The sequence below is a fragment of the Cebus imitator genome, unplaced genomic scaffold (genome assembly GCF_001604975.1).
Source record: "Cebus imitator isolate Cc_AM_T3 unplaced genomic scaffold, Cebus_imitator-1.0 Scaffold36, whole genome shotgun sequence".
NCBI lineage: Eukaryota > Metazoa > Chordata > Mammalia > Primates > Cebidae > Cebus > Cebus imitator.
The window spans coordinates 6,923,268-6,943,952 of NW_016107351.1; the positions used below are offsets into that span (position 1 = coordinate 6,923,268).

General features: G+C 34.7%; 1 protein-coding gene across 1 annotated transcript in view; it reads right to left on the bottom strand.

The window, feature by feature from the left end:
- The window catches only part of KHDRBS2 (KH RNA binding domain containing, signal transduction associated 2), a 621,992-nt gene that overhangs the window by 10,626 nt on the left and 590,681 nt on the right, over positions 1-20,685 (bottom strand). The window contains exon 8 of the mRNA XM_037737261.1: positions 7,091-7,149. Within this exon, the coding sequence (XP_037593189.1) occupies positions 7,091-7,149 (59 nt within the window). The remainder of the gene's footprint in view (positions 1-7,090; positions 7,150-20,685) is intronic.

Consider the following 20,685-nt stretch of genomic DNA (forward strand, 5'->3'; position numbering starts at 1 on the left):
TCTCAGCAGTTGCTTCTCTTTAAAGAATTTGATTTCTCTTTCACTTATGAAGCTTTGTTTGGCTGGATGTGAAATTCTAGGTTGAAAATTATTTTCTTTAAGGATGTTGAATATTGGCCCCCTACTCTTCTGGCTTGTAGGGTTTCTGCCAAGAGGTCTGCTGTGAGTCTGAGGGGCTTCCCTTTGTGGGTAATCCGACCTTTCTCTCTGGCTACCCTTAGCATTTTTTCCTTTATTTCAACCCTGGTGAATCTGATGATTATGTGTCTGGGGTTGCTCTTCTCGAGGAGTATCTTTATGGTGTTCTCTGTATTTCCTGAATTTGAATGTTGCCCTGCCTTGCTAGGTTCGGGAAGTTCTCCTGGATGATATACTAAAGAATGTTTTCCAATTTGGTTTCATTCTCCCCATCACTTTCAGGTACACTGATCAATCGTAGATTTGATCTTTCACATAATCCCATAGTTATTGGAGGCTTTGTTCATTTCTTTTTTTTTCACTCTTTTTTTTCTCTAATCTTTCCTTCGTGCTTTATTTCATGAGTTGATCTTCAATCTCTGATATACTTTCTTCTGCTTGCTCAGTTTGGCTACTGAAACTTGTGCATGCTTCACCTAGTTCTTGTGCTACGTGTTTCAGCTCCTTCAATTCATTTCTTCTCTATGCTGGTTATTCTAGTTAGTATTTCATTTAACCTTTCTTCGTGGTTTTTAAGCTTCCTTGAATTGTGTTAACAGATGCTCCTTAAGCTCAGAGAAGTTTGTGAAGCCTGATTCTGTCAGTTCATCAAACTCATTCTCCATCCAGTTTTGTTCCCTTGCTGGTGAGGAGCTGTGATTCCTGATGGAGAAGGGGCATTCTGATTTTTGGAGGTTTCAGCATTTTTACCTCATTCTTTCCCATTTCTGTGGATTTCTCTCTCTTTGGTCTTTGAAGTTGTTGGTGACTTTCGGATGAGTTCTCTGAGTGTATCGCGTTTCTGTTGATGTTGAAACTATTTCTTTCTGTTTGTTAGTTTCCCTTCTAACAGTTAGGCTCCTCTGCTATAGGTCTGTTGGAGGTTGCTGGAGGTCAACTCCAGACCCTGCTTGCCTCGGAATCACCCACAGTGGCTGCAGAACAGAAAAGATTGCTGCCTGCTCTTTCCTCTGGTAGCTTCATCCCAGAGGGGTACCCACCAGATGCCAGCCAGAGCTCTCCTGTCTGAGGTGTCTCCCAGTCAGGATACACGGGGGTAAGGGCATCAGTTGAGGAGGCGGTCAGTCCCTTATCAGAGCTGGAGCACTATGCCGGGAGATCTGTTGCTTCCTTCAGAACTCCATCGGAAATGCGGAGATTACTTGCCTTCTGCGTCACTCTAGCTGGGAACTGTAGACCGGAGCTGTTCCTATTCAGCTGTCTTGGCAGAAATCCCCACTTTTAAGTAATTCCAATGGCTAGTTCTCATCTTCATAGGCTGTGATGATCCAGTCTGGGGTGTAAACTGAACGTTAACGTTGATTTTTTTTCAACAAGTGATCCTAAAATGTGTAATCATGGTTAATAATCTCTGAAACACTCAAAAGCAGGTTTCTGTCTCACCTAAAACTGTTGGATTAAGGAATGCATTATTCAAAACAAAACTGAAACTGTAAATACTTTGAACCTAAAATAAGCAATACAAGCAGTTATGTAGTAGTGTGCACTGCTGTTCTTTATTGTTTCTTGCCTAGGCAACATGCTCTGCATTTATTACCAAGTCTAAGATGATTAGATATCCATTTAATGGCAACTTCTGAAATCACAAAAAGAGAAAGCTAATTTTAAAATTAATTTCACAAATGAATTTTAAAATACTTTAGAAGCTGTATTTTGCTAGACTTTCTTACTTTCAAGTACAAATAAAGTTTAAAAATCTACGTGAAAAGTAAAGCACGGTGATATTTTTCCCCATAACCTATCATGTAACAGCTGTAATACAATAAATCTCAGGAAAAACTAATGATAAATTATTGACAATATCCAGAAATCCCATTTCCATTTGTAAGTCAATTTTCTCAAATTTATATTTCTATTTACTATTAAAAATAGTCTTTGTTCTTGAATTAAATGTCTGACCCAACTGCCAGTTAGCTTCATTTTCCTTTGCTGATTTCACAGATTAATCGATGCAGGACTTATTTTCACACTGGGAAAATAGTCATTCCAGCTTCTTAACACAAAATGAATACATTTGTGTTCTGCAATTGACTTGAAGTGAGGCACTCAAATGCCCTAGAATATGGCACAAAATTTCTTTTTGCTTTCATTCAAGATAGTGTATTAATATTATCCTCTTTGCTTCCACACAGCTGTCATCTAAAATGCCACTAAAGAATGGATGCATAATTAGCTCTTCAGCTCATACATTAAGTATATTTTAATAAATAGCTCTATTCTCAAAAAGGGAATATTGCTGTCCATTCTTAGCTATCAATCTCAGAGAGAACTTAGAGGGTATTTTTATGTGAAGCATTGCTTAGCTAAGCTTATGTAGGCACTGTATTTAAAATGCAGCCTTACTGAATTATAAGCTATTCAGACTCATCTGAAACAATTACAGTGATTCTGATAAATTAGAAAATATTTTTAAATTGAAGAAACTGATTTGGAATTCCTGTAAGTCAAATATTCATGCCCCAAAAACAAATTCAAGTTATAAGAAATGTAATATTTACATATTAATTTATAGCCAATTTAAAATCAATTAAATATTTAATAAATACCAATGCATTAAACATTAATTTTTATAATCAAGGTAATTATATTTTAATAAAATCCATTTGCAATTTTAATATTTAAATTTTATATTTACATTATCAGCAAGATAGTTTAATATTTAATATTATCTGCAAATATCCTGAATAATTTAACTGTGATAAAACCTAAAATAATAAATTATTTTCTCAAAGTCAACATATTTATTATTTCAGTGGTAAAATACAGGACCAAAAAAAGACAAATACAATTTCAGTTTTTTACACAAAACATCATAAAATATGAAGATTCGGAATGAAGTGTCCCACTGAAGGACTCAATTTTTATTTCTGCTAACTTATTTTAAATCATTTCTGGAGGAACTCTAAATGAGAAGTTCCATATATGAGTCTTTGGAATGCAAGACTCTGTCATTCAGGAGAGCATTCCTTCTTCCTTCCCAGTCCCTCACTTGCCCCCACAGTTCTTCCAGCCAGTGTGAGCTGGAAAGGAAGGTGTCTGAGAGAGGTGACTGTAAGATTCCTCACATAATTCTCCAAGTCTTGCGGCAGGGGGAGATTGCCAGGTCAAAATTGAGGCTATTAGTTTTATAAAAATACATTGGTATTTTGTACCTGTACCCATGATACAACCACAGTGAAACAGAGAGGAGCTATTATTTAGAATGGAAGTTAATGAAAAACTGGAGATATGAGATTTACATTTTTGAATAACCATTATTGATTTAAAAATCGTATAGCATTGATTAAAGATGAGCTATAAATGGGTAATAGTTAACATATGAAGTATGGACAGTTAATGAAAATCGGTATTTGACTTTTGTGAGTCCTCAAATTACTGCTCAATGTATGTATTTACCTTTTATCATTGCCCATTTGTATATTTTATTATGAGCAACTTATCACCAACTACCTAGTATCTAATATACTATGTAATACCTAAAACCACAATCTGAGTGCACATAGTGCATATTAATTGGGCTGCAAGGTTATGGTGCTGAGCTCTTACTATTCTTTGTCCTTGCTCTGTTGCCTGCATAGGATGTGAGATCATGAGGATTCTCAAAATTCAAATCTTATGATGATATGGATTTACAGCAAGTACTTTATTCTTTGGTTATGCAAAAAGAGGATTAAAACTTAGTAAGATAGGTAAATAAAAGTTATTCAGTGAAAATTGCTGTCTAATTAATATCTTCCTTATTTTGTTTAGTCCAATCCCTTTCTATATTTTCCTTATTACTTTGTTATGAAGAATTTATTGACTACTTTTTATGTGCAGAAAATTTCTTGTTGGTAAATGGAATTTGGCCACTAATGAAACTTAGTGCTTATGGGCAGGTAGAGCTCCTAAAGTGGATCATTTCTCTGTAGACTTTGCTACAGCTAGAGAACCAGACTACAAAGAAAGTACAATGTAAGACTCACGGGATTATAGAGGTGAGTCCTGGCCCTCCTGACCACAGCCCCTGCATCTCCATTAAAAGGCTTTACGAGCAATAGTTTGTATTTACACACTTTTTTCAATAGCATTACATGGTATTGACATTTCAAAATGTAAATAATTCAGAAATAGAAATCTCATCTCTTATCGCCAACTATCCTGCCAAATATAATCAAATTTATCCTTTCCATTAATTTCAGTGCATGTTAATTCTGTAAAGCCCATGAGCATGAGTTTCCTCAAACTGATGTATCAAATGTAAAAAATAATGACTGTATTTTGCAAGTAAAAATTCAATTTTTCAAAAAGTCACTACTTACAAATAATAATATGCTTTCTCATATTATTCACTACAACATCTCCAAGACTGAGAACAATGGCTTACATGCGTTAGCCATTCAGTAAATATTTGTTAAATGAGTAATGTTCTCGGGACTTGTATAAAATTATTACATAACATGGTTTAAAATCTGGTGGAATCTTTTATATGTAGGTGTAAGTTCCTCAACACTAAATGTCCACCTTGTACAAATGTGCATCAATACGTATATGCAAATTTTCAGTGAATTAAAGAAAGGCCAAGTTTGTGTCTTATTCATGGATCATCCTGAGTAACCAGTTGTACAAGGCTCTGGCCTGATTCCTATGTGATTAAGAATGTGCATGGAAGAAGAGAAATATAGTTTTTACTGCGTTGAACTCAAAGAGTGCTGCAGGGACAGGTGTAGATGCTCTAAGACCCTAGGCAGTCTCACATCTCAGCCTGGCTGGCCCCTTGGTGTGGCTTTGGAGACATCCTGGGTTTTAGAGGGTAGTGTTTTTATGAAATACCATCTGATGCCTCTGACCTCTTCCTTCCAATGAATGGAAAATACATAAGGAACAAAATTAAAGCTATACTTCCTAAAGCAGCTTACCAACTGAGCCAGATATGTGCAGACTTGTTCATCACTTATATTTCTGTGAAATAATTTCTGAAAAGTATGTTAATTTGTTTTGGAAAATTGTTCTATGTCCCGTAGCAGCAAAAGATTAGGTTAATTAATTTGGTTAGTGCTAGAGAACCTTGGATTTGGGAGAGAGTAAGCCTAGTGCTCATTTTGGATTAATTATGTACTTTTTCCTATAAAATAGTATAAAAGACCTCCTTCCCCTTAAAATAGTGAAATAGCAAGTGATCGCATTTTAAGAAATCCAAATTTAGGAAGGAAGATTCAGGATTTTAAAAAGGAAGCTGAACATCTTTCCTCTAAACAAACTCAGGTTTAAAGCACCACATCCTAATCTTTTTACCAAGTTTACTGAACCCTACTCCTGCCTCCTGACAAAATAAACAACCAACCAAATAAATAAATAAAACACTTGAATTCACATTCTTTCTCTGTCACTGGCAAATTGTTGAACTAAGGCAAGGCACTTAATGCTCTGAGTCTTATATTGTCATCTGCATTTTTCAAGTGAGAAACTAAGTATGCATCCCAAAGTCTTATCTGTTTCCCATCCTTCTCTAGAGGGTTCTAATGGGGTTAGAGTATACAAATAGATAGATGTATAATTTCTATAAGGATTACTTCTGCAATTACTAATCCGCATCATAAATGCTTAATACAGAGTCATAATAAGTACTCCGTGTGTGGTAGCATCAATTAATAGGTATTCCAACCACTGATGAGAAAATAAGAACAGAGCTGAGCCTCATAGCCAACTCTCACATTGACTTCAACTTTGTTGTTCAGTTTCCTCATAAAAATGGAGATAAAAATACTGAATATTTCAATTTGTTATAAAGAAATAAATACAAAATGTCTGTAATCAGCTTATGCTTGGCAATAATTATGGTGGTGGCTTATTTTTCTCCTCCTACTTCCAGGCTTCGCCTTGTGTTTATGACTGGTTTAGGGTAAGATATTCTTCCGCCTTTCCTCTCCACATCACGTACCCTTCACCATCCTGATGCAGCATCCTATGAAGTCCCATAGTCTCCTTTACTCTTCCCCATTGAGAGGAACAAAGTGAACTTGGTATTATTTAATTTATCTATTTTTGTTAAAGACAGAGTCTCACTTTGTTGCCTAGGCTGGGGTGCAGTGGCTAGTCACAGGCATGATCATTGCACAATTATAGCTTCAAACCTGGGCTGAGGCAATCCTCCTGCCTCAGCCTCTGGAGTAGCTGGGACTACAGGCCTGCACCAATGCCCAGCGGCCTTGGTATTTTTTTAATAAAAATTCAAGACTATAAATATTTAAATGAGTGTCATTTTTCAAAGTGGTCACCTGGTGATGCCATGTATGTATTTTAAGGAATCACAAACTATGTCTCAAAAATGATGTACTGTATTAATATATTTTAGAAACTCAATAGATCTTAACTGAATATGATTTTTAAAGTGGTATTTTCATTAAGGAATGTCTTTTTAAATGAATTAATTTATAGACTGGCATCCTTATTGACTATCAGTTCTTATGAGCCAAGCATTATTTGGCTATGCATGCTAGAAAAATAATTTGAGAGTTACTTTATAATAACAATTTCTGCCCTTAAAATTTATAAATATTTCAAATATATATATAACTATGGCATCTTTTGACAGCAGAAAGACACAGTATTGTTACCAAATCAGTGAGTCAGACAATGAACATAGTTAAACATATAAGACACTATTCAGAATGATCACTGTTGCTGTTGAAAGTGATTTATGATTGTGATTAATTGCTTTTACAATTTTGATCAAAATTGATCTAATTTTCTGCTACTAGCTGTGTAAGTCACATCTCACCCTGGAATTACATAGATCAATTTAGTCTAGACTTCTGGAAAAACTAGGGGGAGAAAGATGGAAATAATTTTCAAGCTGTCAGTGACGGATGGATGTTCTGATTTCACAGTTTTAGTAAAGAAAAGGTCTTACCGTAGCTGTCATAGGCATCCTCACTTACTCCATGACCATAGTCATAGTACTCAGGCACACTGCAACAAATTTAGACAGCAATCAATGTTACTACAATTAGGAAGAATCAACCCAGAAACTTATATGGACTTTGCAGGCAGAATGCATGCTGAGGTAATATTCCAGGAACCTCAAGGCATAAAACACAATACTTAATAAATCTGCAGTAACAAAAACACAGGTTATTGACAAGGAGTGCTATGATTTTTTTAAATGCCACCTCAGTATTTCTTTATCTCTATCCTCCAATTTGATAAATCAGACTTCCCCTAAAACACAAGTATAACACTTCAGAATTTGTCAAGAAGAGAGTTATAAAAGGTCTCTTTCCAAGAAAAAGTGCTAAGATGACAATCTGGTCAATCACGTATGACTTTTAATGCTGTTATCTTAAGAAATATGCATCACTTTTTCACGTTGAAACACGAAACTGTATTTCTACTCCCCTCCGTACCTTTCACATCATGTGTGTGCACTCCCCAAATATATAAGCTATTTTGTTTCATCCAATATTTTGCTAGATGCTTCCACATTTCAATAACTGTCAAAAAGATGTTCTTCCTTCATTTCTTACTCAAAGCACACTCTCCCCCTGACCCATTCTGCTAACCCTTTACAATTGTCCTCACTGTTTCCTGCAGCATCAGCTTCCCCCTTTAAGGTATAATACCTACTAGCATCCCAGAGTCTTACGTGTTTCTTATCCTTAAAAAGCTCTCCTTTACCCACATATCTCCTTCTAGCAACTATCCCATTTCTTGAAGTGACTCTACTCACTCTTTTCACTGACTCTTCCTCCATATGCATTTGAAGATGCTCAATCAGGCTGTTGTTCCACTGTTCCACTAAAACAGCTTTTGACAAGATCTCAACATTTTCACATTCCATGGTCAAGACTTAGTGTTCTTTTTACTTTAGCACCATTTAAAACAGTTGATTATTTCATGTTTCTGCAAACACTTCACTTGCTTCTGAGATCTCCTCTTTCATGGGTCTTCTAATGAACTTTATTTCTTCATTCTTCTCTATGGATACATTCTCATTTTTCCCATCACTTAATCCTGGTGATCGCTAGGGCTCAGCTATTAGAATGCTTCTCTTTTCTATTCATACTTACTCCCTAGGTAGTCTCATCTGGTCTGAATGTTCTATCTAAGGGCAAATTCACTTCTACTTGCAAAATATATCTAGAATCTTAACATGTCTAAACATATCTACAGCTATTACTGAGTTAAAGTTATTGCTATCTCTTATTTAAGTGAGTACACTATATCCTTCTAAGTGGTCTCTATGCAATGATTGCTCTGTTTCTATTATCTAGGTAGCAAAGTCATTCCTATAGAAGTAAGTTAGATCATATTAGCTCTTTACTCAAAATTCATCAATAGCTTCCCATATTCTTTAGGAGAAAAAGAAAAAAAATTCTTATTTTGCCTATACCATTTGCCCCCGCCCTGCCCTAGTATTTCTCAGATCTCATGCTGTCTTTCTCCCTGCTCACTCACCCTACTCAGGGTTCACTGTGCTCCTAGGTGTTCTCTGAACTTGACAAACATATTACTGTCTCAGAACCGTTTCACTTGTCGTTTCTCCTCCCTGAAACATGCTTTTTCTAAATATCCAATTATCCCTTTTCTCATTCCTGCAGAGCTCACTCAAATGTCACTTATGAGAGGTTTTCCTGATCAATCTATTTAGAGTCCACTGATCAATCTGTTTAGACTAGGACCCACTCACCCCTACCTTGCTTTGCCCGTCTTAGCATTCATTGATCACCGCCATACATATTATATAAACAAACACACAAACATCCATTTGCTTATTCACTTATTGGCTATAGCCCACTTCTAGAATATAAACTTCTTGGTATATAGAAAATTGGGCTCTCATTTATTCACTTACTCTCGTTGTTCCAAGCAGATTTTCTAGAACAACGTTTGGCACATAACAGCACTCAGTGGGTATTTATAGGGCAATATAATAAATTGCTCATAGGAAGATCAGACACCATTTAAATGAGTAGCCTCATAAAACCAAGTCACAATTTTAAAAAATAACATGCAAAAGTAAAAATTATTGTAATTTAATTTGTATTGGGCTAATTCATATATTTTTGATCTTACTGAGGGATATATAAGTATTGATGATACATTATATTTTCCTTCAAATCCACTTCTTGGTTTAAAGTTAGATATCAATCATTGCCACCCTATATAAGTCTTAACGTATAAATTATCTCAAGGTCAGTAATTCATTTTAAGTATATGAAAGTATACCAAGACAATGGCTGAATATCTAATAGCAAATTCTGTAAGGGCTGAGGGTAGGAGATAGATGCCAGAGGGTTAGGATGGGAGGAAAGACAGAAGGGCCTAAAATTACATGTTCTCCAAATGTGGTTGTCATTATCCCTCCAAGTGATTCCATGGGTCCCATTAAGTACGTTTGATTTTATTGATAGTAAAGGAAGAGAAACAACAAAAGAAAAGCCTATATATTAGAGATAAAAAGAGAGGTAGAGAAGACTTTGGTCATCCTTATCTCCCTTGAAGGCAATTTATAATGCATGAACTTCAATTTAAGTGTGAAGAAGCTAAAAAAAATGGCCTAGCTCAGCTCACACTGCTCAACGTGTTTACATTCAGTGTCTGAAAAACATATGGTGATGTGTTTTCCCCATCCTTCTAATGATTTGAGATTGTAGAGGGCTAACGTGATTGGCTGGAATCTGGATGTGTATCTCTTCTTTGACATACTTGTCATGATAGAAATGATGCAACCCAACTCAGAGTCCTCTTATAGCCAAATCCTGAGAGTTGTTATATTGATTTCTTAAATGATCAGGAAGTGGCCATCATTAGAAAATAAGTTAATAAGCAGCACTCCCACTTACAGCAATGTAGAGGAAAATGCTGGCATTGAGGGAAGCTTATCCTTGCCTTTGTCATCATCAATACATTTTCTGTGAGTAAGCCTCTGATCATGTTTTCCAAAGTGTGCTGTGTGAAGACCAGTAGCTCTGTAACAGCATCTAGTGACATTAATATGTTTCTCAATTTTTACTTAAGATAAGAGAGAGAAAAAGAACAGTGGTGGGAGAGAATATGATAGAGAAGCACAGTTATTGTCTATCATAAGTGATATATACACACCAAGAGGGAATTTTAACAGAATTCTAAAGTAAGGGAGAAGAGTACAAGATATTTGTAAAATAATGGATAATGGAGGAAAATGATGTATAATCATCAAAATGGACTCTGCTAGAGTTTATACCTTAGATTATTAAAATATAGCTTCTCATTTCTTCTACAGATAAATTTTTACTTGGACAAATGGCTGCACTAATAGTGAATACACCTTTTCATCTAACTGTGCCACCCCTTCAGCTACATGTGCTTTTGTGACTAAATTACATGATATGTGATGTCTTCTGAAACTATTCTAAGCAACAGAAAAAGAAGGAATCCTCCTTAACTCATTTTGTGATACCAACATCATCTGGATACCAAAACTTGGCAGACACAACAGAAAAAGAATATTTCAGGGCAATATCCATGAGGAACATCAATGTGAAAATCCCCAATTAAATACTGGCAAATCAAATCCACCAGCATATCAAAAAGCTTATCCATCATGATCAAGTTGGCTTTATCCCTCAGATGCAAGACTGGTTCAACATATGCAAATTCATAAAAGTAATCTATCACATAAACAGAACCAAAGACAAAAACCACATGATTATCTCAATAGATTCAGACATGGCCCTTAACAAAATTCAATAGACCTTTATGCCAAAAACTCTCAATAAAGTAGGTATTGATGGAACATATCTCATAATAATAATAAGAGCTATTTATGAGAAACCCACAGCCAATATCATGCTGAACGGGCAAAACTGGAAGCATTCCCTTTCAAAGCCAGCACAAGATAAGGATGCCCTCTCTCACCACTCCTATTGAACATAGTATTAAAAGTTCTTACCAGGACAATCAAGTAAGAAAAAGGAATAAAGGGTACTCAATTAGGAAAAGAGGAATTCAAATTGTATCTATATCTGATGACATGATTGTATATTTAGAAGACCCCATTGTCTCAGCCCAAAGTCTCCTTAAGGTGATAAGCAACTTCAGCAAAGTTTCAGGATACAAAATCAATGTGCAAAAATCACAAGCATTCCTGTACACCAATAGCAGACAAAGAGTCAAATCATGCATGAACTCCCATTCACAATTGCTACAAAAGAGTAAGATATGTAGGAATACAACTAACAAGGGATGTGAAGGACCTCTTCAAGTAGAACTACAAACCACTGTTCAAGGAAATGAGAGAGGATACAAACAGATGGAAAAACATTCCATGCTCACGGTTAGGAAGAATTGGTATTGTGAAAATGGCCAAACTGCCCAAAGTAATTTATAGATTCTGTGCCATCTCCATCAAGCTGCCATTGACTTTCTTCACAGAATTGGGGATAAAAACACCTTAAATTTCATATGGAACCAAAAAAGAGCCTGCATACCCAAGACAATCCTAAGGAAAAAAAAAAAAAGCTGGAGGCATCACATTATCTGACTTCAACCTATACTACAAGGCTACAGTAATCAAAACAGCATGGTACTTGTACTAAAATAGAGATATAGACAAATGGAACAGAATGACGTCCTCAGAAGTAATGTCACACATCTACAACCATGTGATTCTATGACAAACCTGACAAAAACAAGCAATGGGGAAAGCATTTCCTATTTAATAAATGTTGTTGGGAAAACTAGCTAGCCATATGCAGAAAGCTGAAACTGAATCCTTTCCTTATACCTTATACAAAAATTAACTAAAGATGGATTAAAGATTTAAATGTAAGACCTAGAATCATAAAAACCCTAGAAGAAAACCTAGGCAATACCATTCAGGACATAGGCATGAGCAAGGACTTCATGTCTAAAACACCAAAAGCAATGGCAACACAAGAAAAAAAATAACACCATCAAAAAGTGCGTGAAGGATATGAACAGACATTTCTCAAAAGAAGGCATTTATGCAGCCAACAAACATATGAAAAAAAGCTCATCATCACTCACCATTAGAGAAATGCAAATCAAAACCACACTGAGATACCATCTTATGCCAGTTACAATGGCAATCACTAAAAAATCAGAAAACAACAGATAGATGCTGGAGAGGATGTGGAGAAATAGGAAGGCTTTTACGCTGTTGGTGGGAGTGTAAATTAGTTCAACCATTGTGGAAGACAGTGTGGCGATTCCTCAAGGATCTAGAAATACAAATAGCTTTTGACCCAGCAATCCCATTACTGGGTATATACCCAAATGATTATAAGTCATTCTATCCTAAAGGCACATGCACACATATGTTTATTGTGGTACTATTCACAATAGCAAAGACTTGGAACTAAACCAAATTCCATCAACGATAGACTGGATAAAGAAAATATAGCACATATACATCATGGAATACTATGCCGCCATAAAAAAGGATGAGCTCATGTCCTTTGTAAGAACATGGACAAGGCTGGAAACCATCATTCTCAGCAACCTGACACAAGAACAGAAAACCAGACACTGCATGGTCTCATAAGTGGGAGTTGAATAATGAGAACACAGGGACATACAGAAGGGAACATCACACACTGGGGCCTGTCTGGGTTGGGGGTTCATGCAGGGATTGTGAGGGGTTGGGGGGCTAGAGGACGGATAGCGTTACAAGAAATACCTAATGTAGATGATAGGGTTATGAATGCAGCAAACCACCACGGCACATGTTTGCCTATGATACCAAACGACACATTCTGCACATGTACCTCAGAACTTGCAGTATAATTTTTAAAAAGTTATGTATTAATCTCTTGTTGACTCTTGCCTCCTTTACTCCACTTATTTTATGTATTAATCTCTTGTTGACTCCTGCCTTTTTTACTTATGTACACATTAATTTATTTCATTATGTTTAGTGTTTAAGGTATAGAAGTCAAAAAGCCAATATGGTGTATAGAATTTTATTAATAATTAGATATATTTTTGAGTCAATGCAGCTAACATGATACACCTTAATTTTATGTTTGTGTCATTTCTTAAAAAATTATATCTGCTATAACCACCAAAGTAATTAAATTCCAAATCACTGATAATTGCCATAATTTTAATTAACACCTTCATAATTATAACAGTGTGTTTAGAAACTTTAATCACTATATTTCCAGAATATAAAATAGAATATTAGTGAAATTAAAAATAACTAGGTTGTATTTATATAGAATTCATTTGTCCACATTTATTCCTACTTAAACGTGATTAAAGAACATGATAAACGAAACAAATGTAATAAAAATAATAGCTTTCTGAAATAATGAGTAATACAGAACCGACTTTTTCTAGTCAATGTCACATATTTTAAAATGTTATTGTTTGATTGCACATATTTATGGTATAAACATGATCTTTTGATATACATGGTGAAATGGTTACTATAATGAAGCCAATTAACCTATGTTAAAAATAATAGAAAACAACAATAAAAAAATCACCTGGGAAGGATATATAACTAACTCTTCTTAGCATTTAAGGGACTATTCTTAAATTTTGTTCTTATCAGCATTTACACTGAAACCCTATTATACTGCACATTTACATTATATCGATAGAGATATTAGTCAAGCAAAGATAAATTTTCAGCCAGGTTCCTATCCTCAAATTGTAAATTGGTAGTACCTTTAATTCTATATCCACGTACATGTTGATCAAGTTTTTCCATTAAGTTTCATAAAGCTCCATGAAAATGCTATTTAAAAAACATTAAAGCTACTCTGTAGATAAATGAGTGTAACATGCATGTAGATATATCAGCTTTTACCACCAACCACAATACCCTCTTAATGTCATTCAGGTTATTCACTAAACACTCCTACATCGAAGGAATGGGAAACTCTTCAGCAAATAGCTCAAGACTCCACAACTTCCATCCACATTTCATTACTGTTGTATTAGCTGCTAATTCTGATGGTTATCCTGAATCTTCCCCTGAAGAACATCTGTTTTTTCCAGTACTGAAGGTGAAGTTAACCAACAGTTCAACTTTATGCCTATAGTGGGAAACCTATACCTATAGAATGATGCTGATTCATTCTATAGGAATGAATTCATTTCAAATAGGAAAACCTATTTGAAAATACGTTTTAAGATGATTTTCATTTGTCTATTCCTTCTAGAGAAAATCCTTCCTTCCCATAGAAACTAGCTGCATGTGTCTCTCCCTCCTTTACCTATCCCAACACATTCTTTCATTTTCATTAACCCTAACTATACAAAGTAATAGTATAATGACCATAACGCTTAGTAGCGACATACAGATACATTCAGTCAATTTTGAAAAACATTAAACATCAAATAAATGGGGCTGGAAAAGCCTTCATGAAAATTACAATCTAATAGGAAAGCCAACAAACGAGTGTTAAGGAGTGATTCATTCAATTTTTGTTGTTGCTGTTCATCATATATGAAAACCCTAAAAATAAGTAGGAATTACCTGGGTTAGATGGAATACAGAAGCCCTACAGACAGGGGGTCATCACCAGCCAAGGCCCAGAGGCAAGAAAAAGTGTGCCATCAGCAGCTACTTTGCTGGAGTGGCTGCATATTAGTATTAGAGAGAGAGGGGGGCTCAATATTCAATCTCGAGACAAATATGGGTATCAGATCTTGTAGGTATCAGATCTTGAAGGACTTTGTCTTAACATGGAAAGCAGTTTGGATTTTATATTAGGAGCCATTGAAGACAATGAAGGATTTAAGAGGGAAGCATAATTATGTTTTTGCTTAAACGGGTCACTCTTTGGGTGGTATCTTTCTTTTTTGCTGCTGTATCATCAGCACCTGGCACATTATTCAACACATGATAGATGCTATACAAATATTTAATTTATAAATAAATGGAGACGCAAATCACTGTAGTATGAATAACTTCCACAATTGATCTCTGCCTTGTGTTTTTATACCTGTATTTCCCTTGTATCCATGAACTTTGGCTTTTTAAAATTAAAATGTGAGAATATTGACATATTAAGTGATTTGTGAACACAAGTTATAATACCTCAAGTCATTAGATGCTACATTCAGGATCCATACTTTAAACTGCTAAATGTACTCTTTTTTTTAAAACAACTTTGCAGGACAATTCTAGGCTAACTTCAATCAGCAATTCAAGAGCATTTTGAAAGATTTGTAAAATCTGATATTTTGGAGGCCCAAACTCAAATGCATAGTTTATTAAGAAGCAGGATTTGCTTATCTTTTTTCCAAAATTTTAATAACATCTGTAGTGAAAGATAGAACCTACATCCATTAAATGCTAATTCCTAATTGATTTAAATATTTCCTACTCCCTTACCCCTTTATCATCTGATTTCTAGAGTCAAAAATTTTAAAATGAGAAGGGGCCTTAAACAACAAATTAAGTAATCTGTGTCTTTAACATTCTTCTACCTCTTCTCCCCTCCAAGAAACAGTAACCATAAAAATATATATTTAATACTTCTATGGCACTTAGTACACACCAAACACTGCTAAGAGCTTTACATAATAACCTTTGTTGTTTATTTGCTACAATGTTTGAGTGATGGTATCAGCCCAAGAATAGAAGAGATGACTTATTTTTAGCTAATTAAGTTACTTCTCTTAAACGAATCCAGCTTTGCCGTTCATCCAGTCCATTCATTATATGCATCCAAAATAGTCATTCTCATGTTTATTTGCATAAAACCAGACAAAAAATGGGTAACTATTTACAGTATGATCTTGAGCTGATTGTGATTAGGAATATTAGATGAGCTGTGAGCTCCCCTCTCTATTTACCTGTCCTGCTCTTTCTTCTCAGAAAAATCACAGGTACCATCTAGAACAAGGGCCTGCCCCAAGCACACATGCTTCTCAACACCCTCTCCATCCCTTTCAATTTTTTCCTCCTCTGGGAAGCTTTCTCAGATACTCAATAACCCTACAAAGCTATACATTACCCAAAAATAGCACAGTGTTGTTGAAATCCCATCTTTATATGTGTTATTATTTGCTTGCCTGTCTTCTCTAGTAAAACGTGATTTTCATGAGGTCGGGGCTATTTGCATCATCATTGTATTCTCAGGGGGCAACCTAGTATCTGACACATAGTAAACGGAATACTGGCCAAATGAATAAACTGAAGTCTTGGAACTGCTGTGCTTTATATTCATTCCAACTCTAAAGAGCTACCTTCTAACCTGCAATCGTCATCAGCAATTCCTTGCATCACCATTAATTACCACCCAGCCCTTCCTGTGAACTCTCCCTTTCACTACCCCTTCTATTTTGGGACCTCATGCTATCTTATGATACTGATAGAACACCTTAGCATTCAGTTCTGTTTGGAACAAGCTAGGCAATTTCCTTTACCACTTTCCTTGAGTCTTCCATGACCTAACTTCAATAAAAGTCAACTGTCTGACTACATTTAAAAAACATATGGAGGAACCTAAAGGTTTTGAGAAATTTGTAGATATGGCTGTTAGACAGCTCCTAAATGATAGGGAAAAGATGCTACTCACCTAGAGAAGATAAGACATGGGTTGGGAGATTAAGATGAGAAGCCTTGAAACTATGCCAAGTAATCTGAGGCTTGAGTTTAAAGTATGCATATTTGAGATGATTGTCCTTTACTACTTCTCATGAATTGAGGACCAAAATCTGCCTTCTATTTACCTAGACAATTGTGATCACATAAAAACCATTACATAATTCAATAAGTATTTGGAGTACAAGCACTATTCTGTGAATACGAAGAGGAAAAGATATATTAAGATACCACTTAGATATGTTGGATAAAATATATAAATGTTGCAAGGTATGCATGAACAGAATAATATCGTGAACATTTTCAACCTACTTTGTCTCAGTTTATGTGACAAAATTTATAACTTATTATGTGACAGATACTATTCAAAGTATTAGGAAATATATAGCAGTGAACAAAAATAGACAAAGACATCTGCCCTCATGGAGTTCACCAGCAAAGTATTATTCAAGTAAAATAAACAATTATAAGTGCTAAGGTGAAAAGACTAAATATGGAAGGCGGAACATTACGTTTTGGGATAAGGGTAAAATTACAGTTAAAGTGGTTGGGAAAGTCCTTACAGATGACCTTACAGTGAAAAACAACCTGAAGGAGTTAAAGCGGTAATCCCTGGAAATATAGAGAAAGAGCAATTTAGACAAAAGGAATAGAAAACATAAAGGCATTGAGGTAGGAGTGTACTTAGGTAGTCAAGGAATGGCAAGAAAGCAGAGTGTCAGGGCAGAGGAAGCAAGGGAGAGTTAGAGGAGATGAGGGAGGGATTGAGAATTCTACTCCACATCCACCCCTACGTGCAGTCTTTACTCAAGTTGTATCTTGAACTCACTTGGCTCTCTCTCTACCTTCATCTTTGCCATCAGATCCATTCCTAAGCCTTCACTGACCACAAACTCTAAGTTCTATGAAGAAATTTCCAATATAATAGCAACTATATGAATATTCCCATTAAAATCAAAGTGGCATGACTTTCAAAATATTGGCTGTAATACTGTTAAGGTTAAAAAAATATACATTTTTCATTCAAATGTTAAAAGCCAGTTATTTTAGTTAAATGCAGAATTACAGGAGCCGGGCTTGGTGGCTCACGCCTGTAATCCTAGCAATTTGGGAGGCTGAGGCGGGTGGATCACTTGAGGTCAGTAGTTCGAAACCAGCCTGTCCAACATGGCGAAACCCCGTCTCTACTAAAAATACAAAATTAGCCAGGCATGGTGGTGCATGCCTGTAATCCCAACTACTTGGGAGGCTGAGGCAGGAGAATCGCTTGAACCTGGGAGGTGGAGGTTGTAGTGAGTCAAGATCGTGCCACTGCACTCCAGCCTGGGCAACAAGAGCGAAACTCCATCTCAAAAAGAAAACAAACAAACAAACAAACAAAATAAATACAAAATTACAGTAATTTGGGAAAACAGTAATTTATTTGAAAGCACCTACATTCAAGTAAACTTGAAGTTTGATAACTAAATTAAGTAAATGACTGGTAGTCTCTGAATCCAGTCGTGATTAACACTATTAATACTAATACTATAAGTAAACGGAAGTGAAGATATATACTATTTATCAGGCTGCTGTTAATTTCAAGGGTTTAGAAATGAAATGCTCTGTGTCATTAAAATAGATAGTTATAAAATGCAAGTATGATACATCTAGTCATAATGGAAAAGCATGGGAAAGAAAATACATACTACACGTAACTACTATTACGAATTAATTCTGAGAAAATTAAAACTTATTAATCTCATCTTTGTAGAATAAAATCATGGGTGCCTATAACATTGGAATGGACAAGATATTTAAATGTAAATATAAAATATTTAACTTATTTAGCCAGCATTCTGTGTACATATTTTAGACAGTTCATTTTTCATTCAAGACTTTTTCCCCTTAGAAATTGGCCTTTAAGGATGGCAAGAGAATTAAAACATATGAGTTAATCTCTCTGATATTAGACATTAGTGTTCACATGTGTGATCATTTGCTTTGCTGAGAATTTAATATCCTTATATTCACATTGGTATGAAAATAAACCACATCAACCTTTTAAACTCTCTAACATTTATTTTACACATTTTAAGTATAGGAGTAATTAAAATATATTTTAAATAAGTAGAAATATGTCAATAATTTTGACTCAAAAATTGAAAAATACATGATTTTGTTTACTGAAAAATATTACATAAAGTAGATTGTCTTTTTGCATGTATATGTTTCAATCAAAATGCAAATACCTCATTTGGTGCTCAAATATCACTGGTTCTAATAGACAAACTAACAAAGCAAAAGTTATGGGTTTTATTACTGTATTTATAAAGTATCTTTGAAATTCCATTAAAATGGAATAAATAATTTTTAAATATTTTTGAAATTTTATTGTATTATTTACTTATTCAATGCATTTAATGAATAATGTTACACAGAAAGCATTGTGCTACAGGGTGATCATATTTGTATATAAATGTAATATAACTTTTGTCTTACAAAATTAGAGAATACACAAAGTACATTAAACATAAATAGATGTATAGGTATATTGACAGATAGATAGAAAGCAAGGTAACTTCCTGCAGTTATTTTTCTGACTGATTTGTTTTGAGAAAGTCAGAGAAGTAAATCTTCCACTCACGGCCAACTTACTGTGAGAAAAGAACAGACCATAGTCTCCTGATGGAGAATAGTGACGTTTCCATTCTATGATCCCTTTGGAATACAATCAGTATTTTTTCTAAAAATGATATAAATAATCCAAAAAAATGTATCTGAAATTAAAATTGAGAATTGCTATGTGTCATTTTGGACAAATCATTTAATCTCACCAACTGCCGGTTTCCTCATCTTTAATATGGGCACTAATGATGTCTACTTGACATATTAATGAGATAACCTGTGATACCACTATTATAAGTGTCTACTACATATCAGGTACTCGATAACTATTAATAATTGGTGTTTGTCCAATCAATAAAGGCATAGACACAAAGCTTCTCTTTTTAATATTCATAAAGATTGCAGCCCTTTTGAGATTTCATCTTCTTGAAATATTCTGAAACATGAAATAACCATATATGCCTTCTAAAGTTTTAGTTGATGGTATTTAATGTTCACAAGATGAAGTATAGCCTAATTATTCATGAGGAAAGTGACATATTTGCTCTACTCATAGATTAAGGATCAAGACAGATGATGTATATAAGGCATCTAGTGTAGAATAATGATCAGCTTTGCAAAGATTCATTTTATTAAAAAAATGGGTATTTTGCCTCATTTGAGGCAAACTCATGCCTCAGATGAGAAGGAAATATATTTATAAATGCTTTTTTTTTAATGTAACATTTGCATACAATACTGCAAACTGTCACCCTTTATAAACACTCTTTAATATTTTTTTCAATTTAGCTTCCATTTTTGGCTTTACTTGAACCCTTTATTACATAAATGAGGGTGAGCAATTTTTTAACAAAACATTCATCATTTATTGTGTAGAATTATTATTAGAACACAGCAATAATTTTCTATAAATAATGCTTTCCACTGACTGATTAATAAGGCTCAGTGGTACATGACATTATTAAATGAACTGTTACATGCCTTTGGTACGAGTACATAGAAGCGATTGAACCCTAGTTTGAAATGGATATAATTTTAACTATATCACATTTCTCTTTGGCTGTCACAATTCATGAATATCAGTAGGATTTCAATGCTGTAAACATCAGTACAGTTTATAATTATTTCAGTACTTTAGTAGACTTTGCAACTGAATTCACTGGTGCAAGCACTATGGCTATGTGCTAATAGTGATTTATATTTTTCCTCATTCAGGTCCCAAATAGAATATCATATGTGTTACATGATGTGCAAAAATCACTTGTTACTTATTAAGTAAAAGGTTATTTTCACGCTTCAGACTTTAGAAATTTAAATGACCAGCCTCTGAGGAA